This window comes from Vicugna pacos, chromosome 5, assembly GCF_048564905.1.
Source record: "Vicugna pacos chromosome 5, VicPac4, whole genome shotgun sequence".
NCBI classification, from domain to species: domain Eukaryota; kingdom Metazoa; phylum Chordata; class Mammalia; order Artiodactyla; family Camelidae; genus Vicugna; species Vicugna pacos.
The window spans coordinates 65,980,377-65,998,788 of NC_132991.1; the positions used below are offsets into that span (position 1 = coordinate 65,980,377).

General features: G+C 38.7%; 1 protein-coding gene and 2 non-coding genes across 10 annotated transcripts in view; 1 reads left to right on the forward strand and 2 right to left on the reverse strand.

Annotated features, from left to right (window-relative positions):
* The window catches only part of INO80D (INO80 complex subunit D), a 50,537-nt gene extending 32,398 nt beyond the window's left edge, over nucleotides 1-18,139 (forward strand). For all 8 annotated transcript variants that reach the window (XM_072961397.1, XM_072961399.1, XM_072961395.1 and 5 more), the window contains 6 exons: nucleotides 3,747-3,971; nucleotides 6,342-6,451; nucleotides 7,867-8,000; nucleotides 13,548-13,765; nucleotides 14,513-14,670; nucleotides 16,419-18,139. In XM_072961397.1, the coding sequence (XP_072817498.1) occupies nucleotides 3,747-3,971; nucleotides 6,342-6,451; nucleotides 7,867-8,000; nucleotides 13,548-13,765; nucleotides 14,513-14,670; nucleotides 16,419-17,584 (2,011 nt within the window). In that variant the 3' untranslated portion in view covers nucleotides 17,585-18,139. The remainder of the gene's footprint in view (nucleotides 1-3,746; nucleotides 3,972-6,341; nucleotides 6,452-7,866; nucleotides 8,001-13,547; nucleotides 13,766-14,512; nucleotides 14,671-16,418) is intronic.
* LOC116280744 (U6 spliceosomal RNA) lies at nucleotides 2,529-2,633 on the reverse strand. Its single transcript, XR_004190228.1, has one exon. It is a non-coding gene; the product is annotated as a U6 spliceosomal RNA (small nuclear RNA).
* Nucleotides 10,266-10,372, reverse strand: LOC116280735 (U6 spliceosomal RNA). The gene has a single exon (XR_004190219.2). It is a non-coding gene; the product is annotated as a U6 spliceosomal RNA (small nuclear RNA).
* Nucleotides 18,140-18,412: the final 273 nt, after the last annotated feature.

Consider the following 18,412-nt stretch of genomic DNA (forward strand, 5'->3'; position numbering starts at 1 on the left):
GTGTAATGTCTTCAAGATTTATGCATATTGTAGTATGTGTTTCTTGAGATGATGATGTGCTTTTTGTCTTTATTTTATTAATATGGTCTATTACCTTGATTAATTTTCATATACTTATTCCAGTCTTCATTCCTTGGGTAAGTCTCATTGGTCATGCTATATAATCCTGTTAGCAGCTAGATTTGGTTTGTATTTTGTTGAGAAGTTTACATCTATATTTACAAGGAATATTTGTCTGTAGTTTTCTTTCCTTTGATTTCTGTCCGATTTTGGTATTGGGCTTGGGTTATACTGGCCTGATAGAATGAATTGAAAAGTCTTCCCTCTTCATTTTGGGAAGACTTTGTGAAAGATTGGTGGTAATTTTTCTTTAAACATTTGGTATAATTCACCAGTGAAGCCATCTGGTTGTGAAGCTTTTCTTTGTGGGAAGTTTTCGCTCTTTTGTTGTTTTAATAAAGTAAATTAAAGTGAATTTTAGTTGGAGAATTTTATGTTGTGCCTTGAGATTATAATCAAGGGAAGTCTTAGGAAATCAGGTTTGGAATTTACTGCTCTCTACTTGAAGTTATTAGTAGCATTTTAATAATAATACCTGTATTTATATTGTGACTTCACATGTATCATTTCTTTTCATTCTCTTAACCATGGGAGATAGGGGAGCCAACTATGTCTCTCATTTCACAGATGAAAAAAGTTAAAGAAGGAAGGAAACCTAACGTACTAAGAAATGCAGTAGGTGCCAGCCCTTGTCACTGCTGGTAAATGGTGGGAACTGGCCTTTCTTGTCCCAGTTTGTTACTCTTTCTCAGCAACCAGGTTTGAAATATTAATGTCAGAGCATCTTAGAAGCGGGAAACATCTTGGAGATGTTCTAGTTCAGGACCATGCCTGGGATGGTGTGTGGCCCTGTGCTAGACCACAAACTGCTAGTTACTGGGCCACAGCAGTATAAGTATGAAAGTTATGAAGAAGCTTTGAAAGCTTTTGTAATGACAGAACATGCCTCAACATCCAGGTGCATCTTGAGAACCAGTCATCTAGCCCATTTTCCTTGCAGTAACAGAGTCTTTTCAAGTAACAATATTGGCAGTCTATAATCCACCCTAGCTTTATTTTCCCCTTTAGACTTACTGTTTCTCTTCCTTCCTCTTTCTTTTATGAGACTATCATTCTCCTAGTTATCCAAATTCAGAGTCTTATTGACTTTCTTATCCTTCATACCCAGTCACCAAATTGAGTTAATTCTTTTATGATAATGGCCCTTATATGTCTTCTTTTTGTTATCTCTGTCGCCTTTTACTTTTAATCACTCCCATGTCTTTCAGTTGTTAGCTGTTAACTCTGAAATCTGTATCTCTTCCCTAAATGTGCTCAAGTTTCTAATTTCCAACGGTTTTTCCACCACCCTCTTTGATGCCTCCTCTGTACTTTAAATCTCCTAGGTCTAAAATGGAATTTGTATCCTACTCCAAATCTACTCTTGCTCCTGCTTCCTGGTCTTTGCCCATGGAAACTGCTGAGTGATTATTGTCCCTTCCCTCGTCCTTGCCCAGTTCACAAAGTCTGTCTTTTTTCCGTGCAGATTACCTCTCATAGTCTGTAGTCCTGCAGCCTGGTGTGGGGTCCCTGTTATTTCTTACCTGGAGTTTTAGAATAATTTCCTCACTGCTCTCTTCTGTCTCTTCTTCCATGTATATCTGCTGACAGTGTAATCCTCGTGCACAGCTCTATTGCTGTTTCCTATTTTCTTAAAATCTACAAGGTTCTTCATTGCCTGTGGAGTAAAGGTTAAGTTTATTAATCTGGCGTTTAGGTTCAGGAAGTCTGCCTTACCCACCATCACTCCCCTGCACACCCCACAGCTCAGCCAAAGCAGGCTTCCCAGCCCTTGCTGTTCCCTAGCCTGTCTGTCTCTGTGTCTTGGCTTATAGTATTTTATCCTTGTTAGATACCTTTCTTTTCTCTTTTTCGCATTCTACCCTTCCTTCAAGCTTCAGTTCTGTTGTCATCTTCTCTACAAAGCCTTTCGTCCAGCACTCTTCCCCGCAGACTTTGAAAGCGTTTTATCTGTACCTCTCTCATGTTACTGTTGTGCTCTCCCTCACACTGAAGATGCACACAGCACTGACTGGCTGTGGTGTATAGAATCCTGCTGTGGGACTTTGGGGAGCAATGAGACATTCCTAGACCCCGTTCCATGGAAGTTCTAGTTCTGTAGATCTAGGGTAGGTCTTGGGAAACTGAAATTTCAAAAATCTCCTAGATTTGCCTTATTTGAGGTCAGATAGTTGAACCATTGATCTGTCTGCCCCACAGTTTTAGTTACTGATTCTGCCCTCCTTTGAATTGTTTAACTTTGGGGATATGTTTATCTTGTCTAAATTGCACAGCAGTCTTTTCGTTTCTCCTCTGTAGTGCACAGCATGATAGACATGGAGTAAATTTTTTCCATTTTTTTAAATTGAAGCGTATAGTCAGCTTACAGTGTTGTGTCAGTTTATGGTGCACAGCATAACGTTTCAGTCAGAAATATGAAACACTTCACGAATTTGTGTGTCGTCCTCACAGGGGCCATGCCCATCTTCTCTGTGTCGTTTCAGTTTTAGTATATGTGCTGCCGAAGTGGGCATGACATGCAGTAAATGTTGAACGTTGAATAAACGAAAAGGTTGAAATGAGATCCTTCAACTGGCATATCTGTAGTAGAAACTACACTGAAGCGAACATGTCTCTTGAGATGTATACTAAACAGAAGTTTACAGAGTAGCCTGGTATGGGCTATTCTGAAGGAAAAAGGGGTGATACCACCTCAGAAGAGAAACCAAGCAAGGGTTTACAGAAGATTAGTAAGATAATATGTCGCCTGTAGTTATCACATGTGTGCTGTTTGTTTATGTTATGGTGTAAGAAAAGGAAGGTAAAGTAACACAGGTCAGTTTCAAGTCTCATGTGCATTATTCCTAACAGTAAAAAATGAGATCACATTTGTTCCATAGAAAAGTGACCTTTTTAACCTCCCTGCTGGTAGACATTGCTGACTAACCACAGAGCTCTTTCTTGTTGAGCCTCTATGTGCCCTCAGCATCCCATTCAACGTAGCCCTCCAGCAGGGGCCACTGATCAATCAACAGTCCATGACAGAAAAACCTCCACATAATTCCATGGTATGTAAAATGTTACTTAGGGTATCTCCTGCAGTTTAAAAAAATACTATAAAATGACTGTGATCCCTATAATCAAAATTCTTCAAGTGCTTAGAAAGAGAAGGGTAGTTAAAAACCAGTACATCTGAAAGGGCAGCCTTTTGATAAAAGACTGTTAGAATTCCCTGCTCTATTTTTGGTATGACCTATCTTTTATGAAATTATGCTGTTTCCTCATAATCACCATGTCATTTACTCAGACTTTTTAGTAAATAAAGGTAAATTATTTTCTTCCCAGGAATCTCTAGTCACTTAAAATTTAGAAGACACTGATGCATTGAGTGTCTAATTATGACAAGCTAAGATGGTTAAGCTTCTTAAAGCACTGGATTGTCTTTACCACCTCACTTACCGTTGAAACGTTAGAGTTATTTTCAGCTGTTCTGCTGAATTTCTCTTCCCCTGATTTTGTTAAGTATGTGCTCCCGTGCCACAAGTTTCAACCTTGTACATCCAGCCACCCTTCCTCACCACTTTTCCCTTCTCTAAAATGAGCCTAACGTGTAATCAGGTTTTTGCTTCTCTCCCTGCACTTTCTAGGTCGGATGATGATGACACGGAGAGTAGGAGCTCCAGGGTGACCCAACTTTGCACTTACTTTCAGCAGAAATATAAGCACCTCTGCCGCCTGGAGCGGGCAGAATCTCGGCAAAAGAAATGCCGGCACACGTTTAGGAAGGCCTTGCTGCAGGCGGCCAGTAGAGAGCCAGAAGGTACTGGCCAGTTGATCCAAGAACTGCAGAGAGCTGCATGCAGTCGAACCAGGTCAGAGCCCCCCACCCCACCCCCCATACAGCCTCCTGTTTCTGAGAACTCAACTTAGTCTGTTTTCTGTGTTCTTTGGGAGGATAGTCGAGACACAATGGGTGATGAGCATGTTATCCTGAAATATTTAAGCACTGTATTTTGATTTTGTTGCTCAAAGTTCTACACAGATGACAAAATAATGCTGCTATGAGCTGACAGTAAAATTAACATATTACTGGAATTTTGCTAAAGTTTGACTGAAATTTATTCAGTAGAGGATTTGATGATGTTATCTGTCTTTAAAGAAAATTCCAGTGCTTAGAAATTTCATGTTATTTAAAAGTAGTATTTATAGTTTTTTTGCCACAAAAGTGGTATTTTATGTTTCTTATATTAATAAAAATTTTTTCTTTTCATTGTATTTTCTGTTAATATCTACATTATCCCATATATTATATACTCAAAATGTTTTATTACATTGGATTTCTTTTGGGGAAAAAAATCCCTTCTCTTTATAATGACAATATTTGCTCATTGTGAAAATTTGAAAAAAAAATAGAAAAAAGAAACAAAATCTCCATAATATGATCATTCACAAAATAGAACGAACACTGAACATTTTGATTCTGTTTCCTTCTCGCCTTTTTCTCTGTGCATGTGTGTCTGTGTGTGTGTAAATATTTTATATATGTAAAACATTGGGGAAGTTTATATACCTAAATATTACCACTGGTTATCTCTAGATGGTGAGATAATTGATAAATTAAAGTTTTAAAAAATTGTAGTCTGTATATTTTAGTATTTCTATAGTGATCGTGAGTCATTTGATGAAAAAAGGATTTAAAACAAACAAAAAACTAAAAATTAATCTTTGCTTTGTAACTATTGGTCATAATCCTTACATGTAGACATAATTATTGAAATTTCATTTTCATTTTGTTTATTTTAGTTTTCATTATATTACCTATAAAAAAGTAACCCATTTTTCAATTGAGTACCTCAAAAAAAATACTATGTCTTAAGACTTGTTTTCTGCTCCTTGGCATATTTAGGCTGTTTGAAACTATGTACATATATCTAATGCATCTCCAGTATGGCTGCAGCCTGCAGTATTGTCCTCACTCTCAGAGCTCCAGTCCTCTGCAGTGGAGGTGGTGTCTGTTCTAGAACATCTTTAGGTCTTAGCTTCCTTCTTACTTACTCAGAGACTTACCTTTCTCCGAGAAACATTCCCAGACTGTCTTGATTATGTTAGGTCCCCATTATATACGCTGTTGTGCTCTGTGCTCTGCTTCATTATAGATTTTTATACTTGTATTACTGTCTGGCATGCTGGACAGTAGTTTCTATGAGGGCAGGAACAGTTGTACATTTTGTTCTTAGTCTCCAGTGTTGATGAATGAATGAACAGAATCGAACAAGTGAAGATCTGTTCTTTGTTTGTTGAAAGAATTTACTCAGTTTGACATCGGTTTTAAAATAATGATTTCTAACATTTATATAATGTTTTCAAGTATGTAATTTCAGTAGAAACTTCAGTTTTGTCCAGCATGAAGCAGTCTGTATGTAGACCAGTGTATGTGTATTGAGTCTGGTATGTTATTATGTCCCTGTCAAAGATGTAAGGGACTATACTGTGAGCTTGGGACAGTGTGCTGTTTGTGTAGGAACTGTATTTATCTGTGGTTTTTAACTGGCAGAATCAACCTCTTTTCAGAACATCTCCCAAGCCACTTTTAGTGATTTAAGAAAAAAGAATTCGTGATAACTAAGTATTACAAAGCAAACACCAAGATGGTCTCAATTACAATTCTCAGATTTATTTGATGTCATTTGGTTATGTCTCCCATGAATAGGAAAAAGTTTATTGCTTAGTGCATCACCGATAATCATATAACAACGTGCCATAATCATTCCTTAGCGACTAGTAGCTTATTTATGTTACATTACATATATTTTAAATGTGCAGAAATCAGCTGTCAGTTGAATAATGCCGTCTATGTATTTAGTTAGTTTTGTTATCAAGGGCCTAGTTCCACAAAAGACATTTAAAAAGTTGTTAAATATTTTAAAAGTTATGACTATAATGGCTACTTTCTAATAGTATCCTTAAAATATAGTTTGGATATAAACTGAATAACATTAAAATATTCTTTTTTATCTAATAACTTTGTCACATTTACTGGTGAATATGTGGAATAAGCCATTGAAATAGCTTAAAGTATGTGAACTCTTGGAGCTGGTCATAGTAACTCATACCTGTGTTTTAATTAATGAATGTAGATAGTTAAAGTGTGGATGTTATAGAGTAGTAACATTATTCTGAATAATTGCCCTGGATTCTTAAAGCATTTTTAAAAAATTTATTTGGTGTTTTTCGTTCCTTAGCATAAGCCGGACCAAGTTGAAGGAGGCGGAGCCGGCAGCATGCAGTGGGACCGTGAAGGGTGAACAGTGCCCCAACAGGGCCCTTCCATTCACCAGACACTGTTTCCAACGTATCCTCTTAACTAACTCGAGTGTGCATTGAAAAGTACTGACTCATTAGGGTGATATATTTCATTCTCAGGCCAAGTGAATGACTTTTGGAATCATTACTATTTGATATTTAAAATAATTTTTATGTAACTTCTGATTTTCATGGTGTCCTCTGAATAATTTTTTCCTGCTTATATCATTGTGATTCTTTATTCAAGAATCATACCAAAAAAAGCAAAATTGACAGCAAGTCATAGGTTCTTCCAGTGGCTGTCCTTGATTAAATTTTGTTAACAGGATTCTGGTCCTTCCAGTGATTCTAGGTAGTTTGTAAGAGGCCACTCTGACACTCATGGATGTGAAAATGAAATCCTGTTATTCAAGAACTGTTTTTAGTCTTTCAGGAAAGTTATACACTTTTTCAGTATGCTCTTTGCTGTGGGATTAAATTGCTGCTTTTATTGAGTATGGTGCTGATTTGAAATGAATGAAAGATTACAAACATCACTGACTAGAAAAGTACATTCCTTAAGATGGAATATACTTGAGGAAAACCTACGTTAGAGAGCTTCAGGCTGGTTATGAAATCTTATTACTTTCAATTTCACTAAACATTTAAAGTTGAGTAGCATTTAAAAAAATTTAGCATGGTAGCAATTATATACTCTTCTAAACCACCTATTTGATTTTTGCCTTCCTTTCTGTTCTTGGCATTCGCATTGTCTTTTCACAGCTTTTTCAGCAACAGTTTCTATGCAGTAAAGGCTTGATAAATAGCCTTAACTGTAAAAGCATAAAAGAAAAATGAAAGATACTTCCTTAATAGATATAAAGCAAATCTGTGGAAATGTAGTTAGTGGCTAAAAGTATCGATGTGTAAAAAATGTTAATGATAAAAAAAGTGGACATTCAAATTTTAATAGTATGGTTTTGATTTTAAAGTAATTTCTTGTAAGCTGTAAATTTGAGTTTGGTGTTGAAAATGTGAAATAAATACCCAAATTTGGATAGATGAGTTTGGTAATTATATCCTTAAATATTTATTCTTGATGAGTATAATAGGCAGAAATTTTTCTTAAAGTTGTGTTTCTTTTTTTTTTTTTTAAACCATCATAGCTGAACTTTAGGAGTGTGTTAATAAGGAAATGACCCTGCTTCTCCAAATAACATAAACCAGAACGGCCATAAGGGCAACTCAGGTTAGGAGCCCATTTAGCAAAATAGACTCCTTCAGAAGGATCTTCTGATCAATGAGGATGGTACATTTAACTACTGTAATTTTCCTATATCAGTAGTTGGGTTGGTTCTTTAGCTTTTATAGATAATAAAATTTATACTTATTAAGCACAAGTAAGGGAAAAAGCAAGTTTTATAAGAAATTGAAAAATTTGATAGAGTTTCAATGTATTTTATTCTTAACTTAAAAAAAACACAGATATCCTCTTGAACCGCTCCCAGCAACTATTCTCAAGTTGCACGGCCAAGTTTGCAGATGGACAGCAGTGCTCTGTGCCCGTTTTTGACATTACACACCAGACGCCTCTGTGTGAAGAACATGCCAAAAAAATGGTAAGCTCACATTTTATTTTCTGCAGCAGAGGCTTTCAGAGTTCTGATAGCTATCCACAGTAGGAAATATTTTGTGACTCAGTCCAAAATTATGTGTGTATATGAATCACTGAACTGAGTTTTATGAAACAATGCTTTTTTATTTAATACCTCATATTTTATACTCTGTTCTGTTTCCTTAAAAAAAAAACTTGATATAACCATTGAATTCATTTTATACCCTCATTAAAAAACAAAAAAGCACACTGTTCTAGAAGATATAGTCATTTTGTTTGCATCTGTACCTATTCTGTACATACTCTCTTCTCCTTAAGATACATTTTATTATACATAGGCAGATTTCCTAAGCCTTTTCTTTGCCCCATTTCTTTAGGTTTTTGCTTTTTTATATACAGTTCTGCAAATGCCTTGGATATTTGATGAAATTTCAGCCAAAAGCCAAACTTTATTATAATTCGATTGAACTTAATTATTTCCTCAGTTAATGCTAGTATCATAAACCCTAATTAATTCAGGATAATTTGGAGGAGAGACAAGTCTGAACTAGTGAACTATCTGAATTATGTAGTTACTTAAAATATATGCATTTTACCTGTCAGACACTTACTGAGTTCTTCTGCTGTTTGCAAAGTATCGTGCTAGGTACTTTAAGTACTAAAAAGTTGAGTAAGACAGCTCTTACCTTTTGTAAGCGTATTTCAGTTCTCAGGGGTGCATCAGGGCAACTAAATGGCCACCGGGCCAGGACATAATGGTGTAAGGCTGTGATCCCGGCATTGCCACCAGCTAAATGTACAGCGAGGACTATAGCGTCATCTCTTCTAGACCTCAGTTGCCATGTTTGAAGTTTACCGGCTTCTTCTCCAAGAACCTCTTTTGGTTTTTTTTAGATTTCTTTTATGGACCAGATATTTTGAATAGTTGTATATACTAAACTACATGTATAAACATTAAATAATTATTTTCACATTTTAATTTTAAAACATTTAAAACTTTTGTTAGCTTGTTGAGGCTTTATCATGGCTTAGGAGTGACTTCCATATGTTTTCTGAACCACTTTTTATGGATCCTCATGATGATTTCACAGGCCCTTGGTAATACCAGCACTGCAGCTTTCAAACCACTGAATTAAATAATTCTGGTTGTAAATTTTGATTTTAATATTATGCCATTCCAGCATACTTCTAATAAGACAAGGAAAATATTGTTAAATAGGGAGGCTATATTTTAGGATCTGCTTTATTGATTTAATGAGTTGTTGATTAGTATAACAATTATGTGAATGCTTTTGAAGAAATTGAAAGCACTTTATTCTTTTCAGCTGGTTAAACATTTCTGCTGAGGCCAATTCAGCTAGGCAAATGTAAGGTTGAATTAGTATAAAATTAGTCATAAATATATATTTTATATAATAATGTAAAATAAGAACATAAATAAAATGAATCAGGTTTTTAAGGGATATTTTCAATACAAAGTTTTTACAATTTAATACAAATAGTTTCCTCTCTGAAGGCAGTTACAGAATCTGACACTAGTTTGAGCTATTTTAAAGTTAAAAATTACATAAGAGGGTATAACAAGGACTTATATTCCATTAGTCCTCCATGAGAGACTTAAGACTGGGTGACAAACACTGTGCAAATCTCATGGCTCTACTTTCAAACTATATCTTGAATTCAAATGCATTTTACCAACTTCACTTTTATCATCCTAGCCTTAGCTACCGTTACCTTTGCCTGCATTATTGTAATAGTCTCCTAATTAGCCTCCCTTCTTCCTGCCATGCTTCTCTGCACCCCGATGTATTGCCCACACAGCAGCCAGAGTAGACCATGTGTGTGAGTTCCACTGTCTTTAAATTTACATATAGTAACATTCAGTCTTTCTGGTATGCAGTCCTGAGTCTTGACAGTGCTTACAGTTGTGAAACTGCCGCCATAATCAAGATACAGAACAGTTCCATCACCAACTCCCCTAATTGTCTAGTGCTGCCCCCTTGTAGTCAGCTCCCCACTGATCTGTTTCTGTCCCTATAATTTTACATTTTTCAGAATGTCTTATAAATGGGATCATACAAGATATAGCCTTTAGAGCACGCCTTTTAGAATATACATGTGATCATTTTGGTTCCCTGATCAAAACTTTCCAGTGGCTTCCCATCGCATTTAGAATCCAATCTAGAATTCTTATGCTCTGTGAGGCACTTCCTGATCCAGCCCTTGCAACCTCTCCAGGTTCTTTTTTTTTTTCTTTCATAATTGAGATAAACATATGGGATGCTTTATGAATTTGTGTGTCATCCTTGCTCAGGGACCATACTAATCTTCTCTTGATGGTTCCAATTTTAGTGTATGTGCTGATGAAGTGAGCACTCCAGCTTCTTTTTATGCCCTTGCCTCACTTCCAGGTTCCAGCAGCATTGGCCTTCTTGCTCTTTCTTGAACACTCGAAGTATGCTCCCACCTCAGGGCCTTTGCACTTGTTTTTCTCTTTTCCTGGAATGTTATTCTCCCAGATTTCTGCATGTCTCACTCCTTCATTTCTTTCAGGTTTCTGATCAAATATCTGTTTATCAAAGAAGTCTTCCTCGTCTCCTGAACCCTGCCACTTTTTATCTTCATACTCTACTCACTTTTCTTCCTCACATTTAAATCTGTCTAACATTGTTAATTAGTTTGTTGTCTTTATCCCCTCCTAGAATGTAAACTTCACAAAGGCAGGAACGTTTTTAGTTCATTGCAATATCCTCAGTGCTTAGAACAAAGATGCTTTGTAAGTAATTGAGGACTAAATTACCAGTTAGGTGCATGACTTGTGGGGCAGGGGGCTTGAGGTTCGCAACTAGACTCAGCTACTGCATAGGACAGCCATTGGTACAAGAGGCTCAAGCTGCAGGAAGTCCAGGCTGGCAGGCAAAGCATGGTATTCAGCAGGTATGAGACCACACAGCAAGTGGTCAGTTACTAAATGCATTGCCCTGACGCAGAAGTAGAATGGGACAGTGAGAATGCTGCGAGTGAACAGTGGTTGTAAGTAGTGTAGGTGAATGAACAGTTGGCTTTAGGAAAGCCTCTGGGACACAGGTGCTCGGGCTCTCCGGAGGAGCTAAGTGAGGGAGTACCAAGAGTGGGGCAGGGCCTCCGGCATGGGCGCTTCTGTGTGGAGGGCCTGGCACGTTACCAAAAACGTTGCCAGGCTACAAAGTACAAGGTTAGGAGAGTAAGACACAAGCCTGGAACCAGAACCAGGTGATAATGGGAGTCTTACAGGAGGGCTTGTGTATTCTGTTCTGGGCTAGAGCTCGTTTACTTCCTCCTGCCTGACACTCGGACTGGACCTAGAGGGAAATCCTGAGATGGATGCCAGCACCTGATGGGTGACGGTAGCTGCTTACTCCCTGTTTATTCAGTTACATAGTGGGCATAATAAAAGTAGACCTCGAGTGTTGAGTCGAAAGGAAACACAGAGGCTAGGAAGCAGCCTCTTTTCTGTTGTTTTCCAAATTGATGCATTTGTGACTTTTGTAATTGTGTTTGGATTCAAGTATTTGGTTGGGATTAAACTTCTTTCAGATTTCTTGAATTTTTATGCTTAATTTTATTCTTTCTTATTTTGAATACGTTTGATGATAGTGATAGTTAGTCTTCAAATACTATTGTCTACACTTTTTTATGTATTTGGTTATAAGAATTATTACTGAATTCATCAACTTATAAAAACCACTACTGTTTATGTACCACTAAGAAAGAAAAAATGCTGCCCGTGGGTTTCTCGTTACTTAAAATTTGTGTTTTATGCTTATCAAAATAGCTTCTTTAGACTTAGATATTTTTATCTTCTCTATTGCTCTTGGTTTCAGCTAATTCTTGATATGTGAAAGGCAGTATTTTCTACATACATCAACTATAACACAGCTTTGTCCACTTTGTGGTTATTTTCCTTTCTCATTTGGTTGTTGCTTTGCAATAAAGGAGGAGGGGATTGTGGTCAGTTCTTCAATAATGAATATTTGCTTCTCTAATAACAGTTTTATATCCTGCTGCTCTTTGTGCCTTTCTGCATACAGAACAGTTTTTCTTCTACATGTAAAACCAATGATGCACATGCCTTAATTCAGATGATGACAGTACAAAGAGCTATGACCAGCTTTGAGCGTGGGCAGGCAATGCCAGTTATAATGACCATCATCTGGCCAACAGCAGTTATAAGATGTCATTATTGTAAAATGCTCCCTGTTACAGAGATATTAAAATGTGCATCTGGGAATTGATGAAATACAGTATTCAGATTTAAGGGTACTAGTTGAAGAAAGCTAGTTATATTGTCAATTTCTTGTTCTTCCTAGTTCTTATTTTGCCTCCTCACTAAATTGCAGCAGTTTTATAAACTGTGTCCCCACCGTTTTCTCTTTTTACCTTGTCTCTCTGGCCCATGTCAGTTTCTTGAAGGACTTCTACTGTGTCACGATTTCCAAGTCTGCATCTCCATCTCTTTCTTTATTCCTGAGCATCAGATACAGTTCTCTCCTACCTCCCTGGACATCTTCACACCTCAAACTATAAGTGAGCCTAACTGAATTCCTTGACTTTTCTTCTGAGTCTCTTTATTCTGCTGTGTTCTCCATCCCAGCTAATGGAATCATCATCTAACAGTCACCCAAACTAGAAACCCTAGAAACACCTGAGAATTTTATATATCCAAGGAACTGTCAAATCTTGAGACTTCTCTCCCAGCAGGCCCTTGCTCTTCCACTCCTGCTGACTTCACCCTCAGCCATCTATCTTGTGTGCACTGTTCAAGTTGCCCTCCCATTGGCACTGTTGCCTCCATTCACTTGCCTCTTCTCTCTGGACCTTTACCTTGCTACCCGGATAGTTAATGCTTTTAAACAATGTATTTCCCTGATCAAAAATCATTCCCCACTGCAGTAAAAGAAAGTTTAAAATCCTTAACAGGGTATTCAAAATCATACATGATCTGGCCCCAAACTTCTTTACAGCTTACTGTTACATTTTATCCTTCATTATACCCCAGGCAACAGTCACACTCAAGTATTCGCTATTCTTTTTATCTTGTTTGTGCCATTTCCTTTAGCCTAGAGTGATCTTCTCCATTATCCCAAGGATTTCAAATCCTGTTTATCCTTTAATCTCACATAAAATAATGGATTTTCCTTTTGTGCACTCTTAGAAGGTGTTTATATCATCATTGCCCAATTTTTTCTACTATATTTATGTATATTTATATTCTCGTTTTTCCCATGAGAGACTAATAAATAAGTTCTTTGAGAGCACAAATCAAAGTATATTCATAATTTTTCCACTGCAGTATCTATCACAATGCCTTAAAATGTGGGATGAACTATTGTATGTATTGAATTGATTTGAATCAAATTTTTGAATGAATTTCTTACTCATTTTCTATTGTCATACATAGTTTTAGGCACCATATATTAGTATATTTAAGAGATACAGGGTTTTTTTAGATAGCTGTTAGGTTTTCCCCAAATAATTTCAGTTTAAAAATACCCGTTCATTTATTTCAAAGGATAATTTCTTAAGAGGAGATAGCTCCCGTAAAGTTCAGCACCAGCAGCAGAGGAAACCCAGGAAAAAAACCAAGCCTCCTGCGCTTACCAAAAAACACAAGAAGAAGAGAAGGCGTGGACCTCGTCGACCCCAGAAACCCATCCCCCCTGCAGTCCCCCAGGGGAACCTCAGCATGCCCACCAGCGTCTCACTGCCAGTGGAGGCCTCTCAGATCCGGTCAGTGACGGCGCCAGAGTTTCCGCCACCTTTACTTGTTCTGCTTGTTCTCAGAACATCTGGCTTCTTTTAGTTTTCTAGTGTTAGAAGTGGGCTACAGGAACCATTTGGTGTGTCAGCCTAGACTTCATAGTTTTCAGGACAGTTTTTACTAAATAGTGGATAAGGTTAGATCTGAAATAAAGCTTTTGATTATAACCAAGGGAGCAGATGCTGAAATTGAGAATCTAATTGGCCACTCTCAGAGCTTTCTGTTTCAACAGAAATTCCATACATGTTCCAACAGATACTCCATCAGAAATCTGATGCATTATTAATTTGGGGCAAGGGTAAGCATTTTGACCAGATGAATGAGGCTTCTGTTTCAGCAAACATCTTAGTTTTATGTTTCATTTTTAAAAATTATTATTTTGACCAGTTTTTAAATTCTACTAAAAAGTATTAAGATACTTGATATACCAAATTGTAATCCATTCTACTAATATACCAAATTGTGATTCATTCCACTAATTTGCAGTAAAAATATTATTTCAGAATGGTTGTCTTCTCTTAACACATGGGAAAAGTTGTAGAAATACGTGACTACGTATGGTGAGGTCTGTCATTTTGGTTTCAAATTTTCTTAAAGTAGGAAAGGAGACATTTTGAGTTAGGATTTTCCATTTTCGTATTTGACAAACTTGTCTAGGTGACATTGGTGGGTAGGTAAAAATGGGGTGGTGGGGCCAACCATGTCATCTTTGCCAGGAGCCCATCCACGCCAGAGCTGAGTGCTGATGAGTTGCCGGATGACATTGCCAATGAGATCACCGACATTCCACACGACTTGGAATTGAACCAGGAGGACTTTTCAGACGTCCTGCCACGGCTACCTGATGACTTACAAGATTTTGATTTTTTTGAAGGTATGGTCAATATTTTGATTCAAGAAGACTGGTTTTTAAAATGAGTTTTTAAAAAAGGGAAATAGTTTTTTTGAGACTTGTTTGAAGTGTTCCTCCCCACATGTCTTTCACTATAGGTAGAAAATATAAAATACTGAAGCTATTTTTCCCTTTTTTAGGAAGTGATGCATGTGCAGTTTTTAAAATGATATTGTAGATTTAGTAGATTGATAGGTTTGATAGGTAGGCTTATAACTTCATTCCTTTAAAATGAGTAATTTTACTTTATTTTTGAACAAAGACATTTTAAACTTGAATTTACTGAAGGCTTTCAGAACTTTTCCTCATTTTAATATCCCACTACAAATGAAGTGCACTTTTCCAGATCAAAACTTGCTTAATCCCACCAATTCTTTAGTGCTTTCAGGGGAAAATCTTCTATACTCTTAGAAGGTTTCTTCCACCATTAAAAACTAGGTATTTTTGTGGTGATTAGTCAAGTTCCTAATGATAGATTTTTTTATATTGAAAATGAAATCAGTGTAGGCACATGGGCTTCCATTTTATGAAAATTCTTTAGAAATGGGAGAATGAGAAGGGAGGAGTAGAAGGTAATGCAAAAGCATTTTAAAAGGTAACCAAGCTATGAAATGAGCTGAGTGCTCGGTGTTGTGCTAGTAAAATAGACGTATGAGGTTCTGTATTCTAGTCTTCACAGCGCCCGAGACTCCAAGAATAGAAGAACTGAGGGGACTCCTCCTCCACAGCCTTTGTCTCACATCTGAACTATTGATAGGTTTTCTATTTTAATGACGTTAATAATTTTAGGTAAAAACATACATGTAATCAGATAGTCACCTTGAGTTTTAAATTGGTAATCCTTAGAATCCCTAAGAACTGAACACTTTGAAAAGATGGTTTTGTTTTTTTTTAATTCAAGTAATAGAGTAACTTATGGTAACTCTTTTTTATATTCTTTTTTTGGAGGATGTTAATTAAGTTTATTGTGTGTGTGTATGTATGTGTGTGTGCGTGTATGTGTGTGTGTGCGTGTGTTTTAATGGAGGTACTGGGGATTGAACCCAGGACCTGTACACGCTAAGCACGCCCTCTACCACTGAGCTATTACACTCCCCCCTATAAGATGGTTTTTGAGAGTACTGAAAAATAAACTCAAGATGTGATTCAGGGTCCAGGACAGCTTGACACTTCAGACCTGTCCTGCAGATGAGTATTTCATTGTTTCCTTCCAGTCCGGACTTTGGGAACTCCTCTTTTCAATGGGGACTCTTTTTAATACTGTTGTTACAAGTAATTCACATGTATGATTTTTGTGGTCTGGCACAGCCAAAGCCCTGCTGATTGTTTATGGTTTCCTTTGCTGTGCAAAAGCTTGTAAGTTTAATTAGGTCCCATTTGTTTATTTTTGCTTTTATTCCTTTTGCCTTGGGAGACTGACCTAGGAGAAGAACATTGCTATGATTTATGCCAGAGAATGTTTTGCCTGTGTTCTCTTCTAGATTTGTGATGTCATGTCTTGTATTTAAGTCTTTAAGCCATTTTGAGTTTATTTTTGTGTATGGTGTGAGGGTGTGTTCTGACTTCATTAATTTACATGCATCCATCCAGCTTTCCCAACAACACTTGCCGAAAGGCTGTCTTTTCTCCGTTGTATATTCTTGCCTCCTTTGTTGAAGAGTAATTGACCGTAGGTGTGTGGGTTTATTTCTGGGCTCTCTGCTGATTGTTGATGGCTCTTGTTTACTCAGGAAAGAACGGAGACCTCCTCCCCACCACCGAAGAGGCTGAGGAACTTGAACGGGCCTTGCAGGCCGTGACTTCTCTCGAGTGCCTGAGTACCATTGGGGTGCTCACCCAGTCAGATGGTGTGCCCGTCCAGGAGTTGTCAGATAGAGGAATAGGGGTTTTCTCCACAGGGACTGGAGCGTCAGGAATTCAGTCCTTGAGCCGAGAGGTAAATGCGGACCTGGGGGAGCTGTTGAATGGGCGAATCGTACACGACAATTTTTCTAGTCTAGAGCTGGATGAGAACCTGCTCCGTTCTGCTACCTTGTCTAACCCACCTACACCCCTGGCAGGGCAGATCCAGGGGCAGTTCTCTGCCCCAGCCAACGTTGGCCTTACTTCTGCCACTCTGATCAGCCAGAGTGCACTTGGGGAGAGAGCCTTCCCAGGACAGTTTCATGGACTTCATGATGGCAGCCATGCCTCCCAGAGGCCACATCCTGCCCAGCTGCTGAGCAAGGCAGATGACCTAATCACCTCACGACAGCAATACAGCAGTGATCATTCACACTCCTCGCCCCATGGAAGCCATTATGATAGCGAGCATGTGCCGTCTCCCTACAGTGACCATATCACCTCTCCCCACACAACATCTTACTCGGGTGATAATATGGCAGCTACCTTTTCAGCAGAGATGCCCATCATGGCGCAGCACTTGCTCCCAACCCAACTTGAGGTGCCACTTGGAGGAGTCGTGAACCCCAGAACTCACTGGGGCAATCTCCCTGTCAACCTTGGAGATCCCTCTCCATTTAGCAACCTTCTCGGCGCAGATGGACATCTTCTTTCCACTTCCCTATCCACGCCACCCACCACTTCGAACTCAGAGACCACACAGCCTGCCTTCGCCACCGTGACCCCCAGCAGCTCCAGCGTGCTTCCGGGGTTACCGCAGACCAGCTTCAGTGGCATGGGGCCTTCTGCTGAACTCATGGCCTCCACCTCTCCCAAGCAGCAACTCCCTCAGTTCAGCGCAGCCTTCGGCCACCAGCTGAGTTCTCACAGTGGCATTCCTAAGGACCTGCAGCCCAGCCACAGCTCTATAGCCCCTCCTACAGGCTTCACAGTAACAGGTGCCACAGCTACAAGTACCAATAATGCGTCTTCTCCCTTTACCTCCCCTAACTGAGCGTGTCTGTGTGTTTGCAGGCAGGTGGGGAACCTGGTGTTTTCTATCTTTTTTTTCCTCCTTATCACCCCTCCCCCCTTTTCCTAAAGAAGATTTTAAACATAACAGGTGGGGACTAGAGGAGAACTCCCTTTTCCAGTTGAACAAGTCGCCCTGCAGCGGACCTCGCCTCAGTGTTCACATGTGCTCCTGCGCACTGGTGCTCATTCCCTCCTGGCAGGTCCGCTCTCCCGCCGTGGTTTCCTTAGTGGCTCAGCACAGTGACTGGATAGAATCGATTTTTAGCAGCAAGTCCTAGAAGTGGAAGATACCTCAGATTACCAGTGCCCTTTACTATTTCCTAGTATTCAGATCAGTGCTTTCCATTCTATTACCAGGTCTTTACATGGGTGGTTCTAGGGAGAATGGTCCTGTTCATCGAGTTCCTGTGTAAGAGATAGCAAATGTCTGTGGAGGCAGATCGGGGCCCTGGCTGGGCGCCAACTGCCGAACACCACATGAGGCCAGGATTCCATTCCTAATTGTGATCACGTTTAATTAAAAAGAAAAAAATTAGTCTTTTGACTGCCTGTGTGTATGTGTGCGCCCACGCGTGTGTCTTTGTGCAGGGCAGGAAGCAGCTGTCCCATTGTTATTTTGTTTTCCTAATGAGTAGAAGGCTCTTCTCCTTTCCCACATCTCACAACCCTAACAAGGTCGGTCATTCTTTCCCACTGAGTTAACTGAGTTTCCTGAAGGGAGAGGGTGGTGGTCTGGTGGCATGAATAGCACAACCCTTTTCTGCTGAGTTAGCCCAGAACACAAAAAGCTGAATTCACGTCAGTGCCC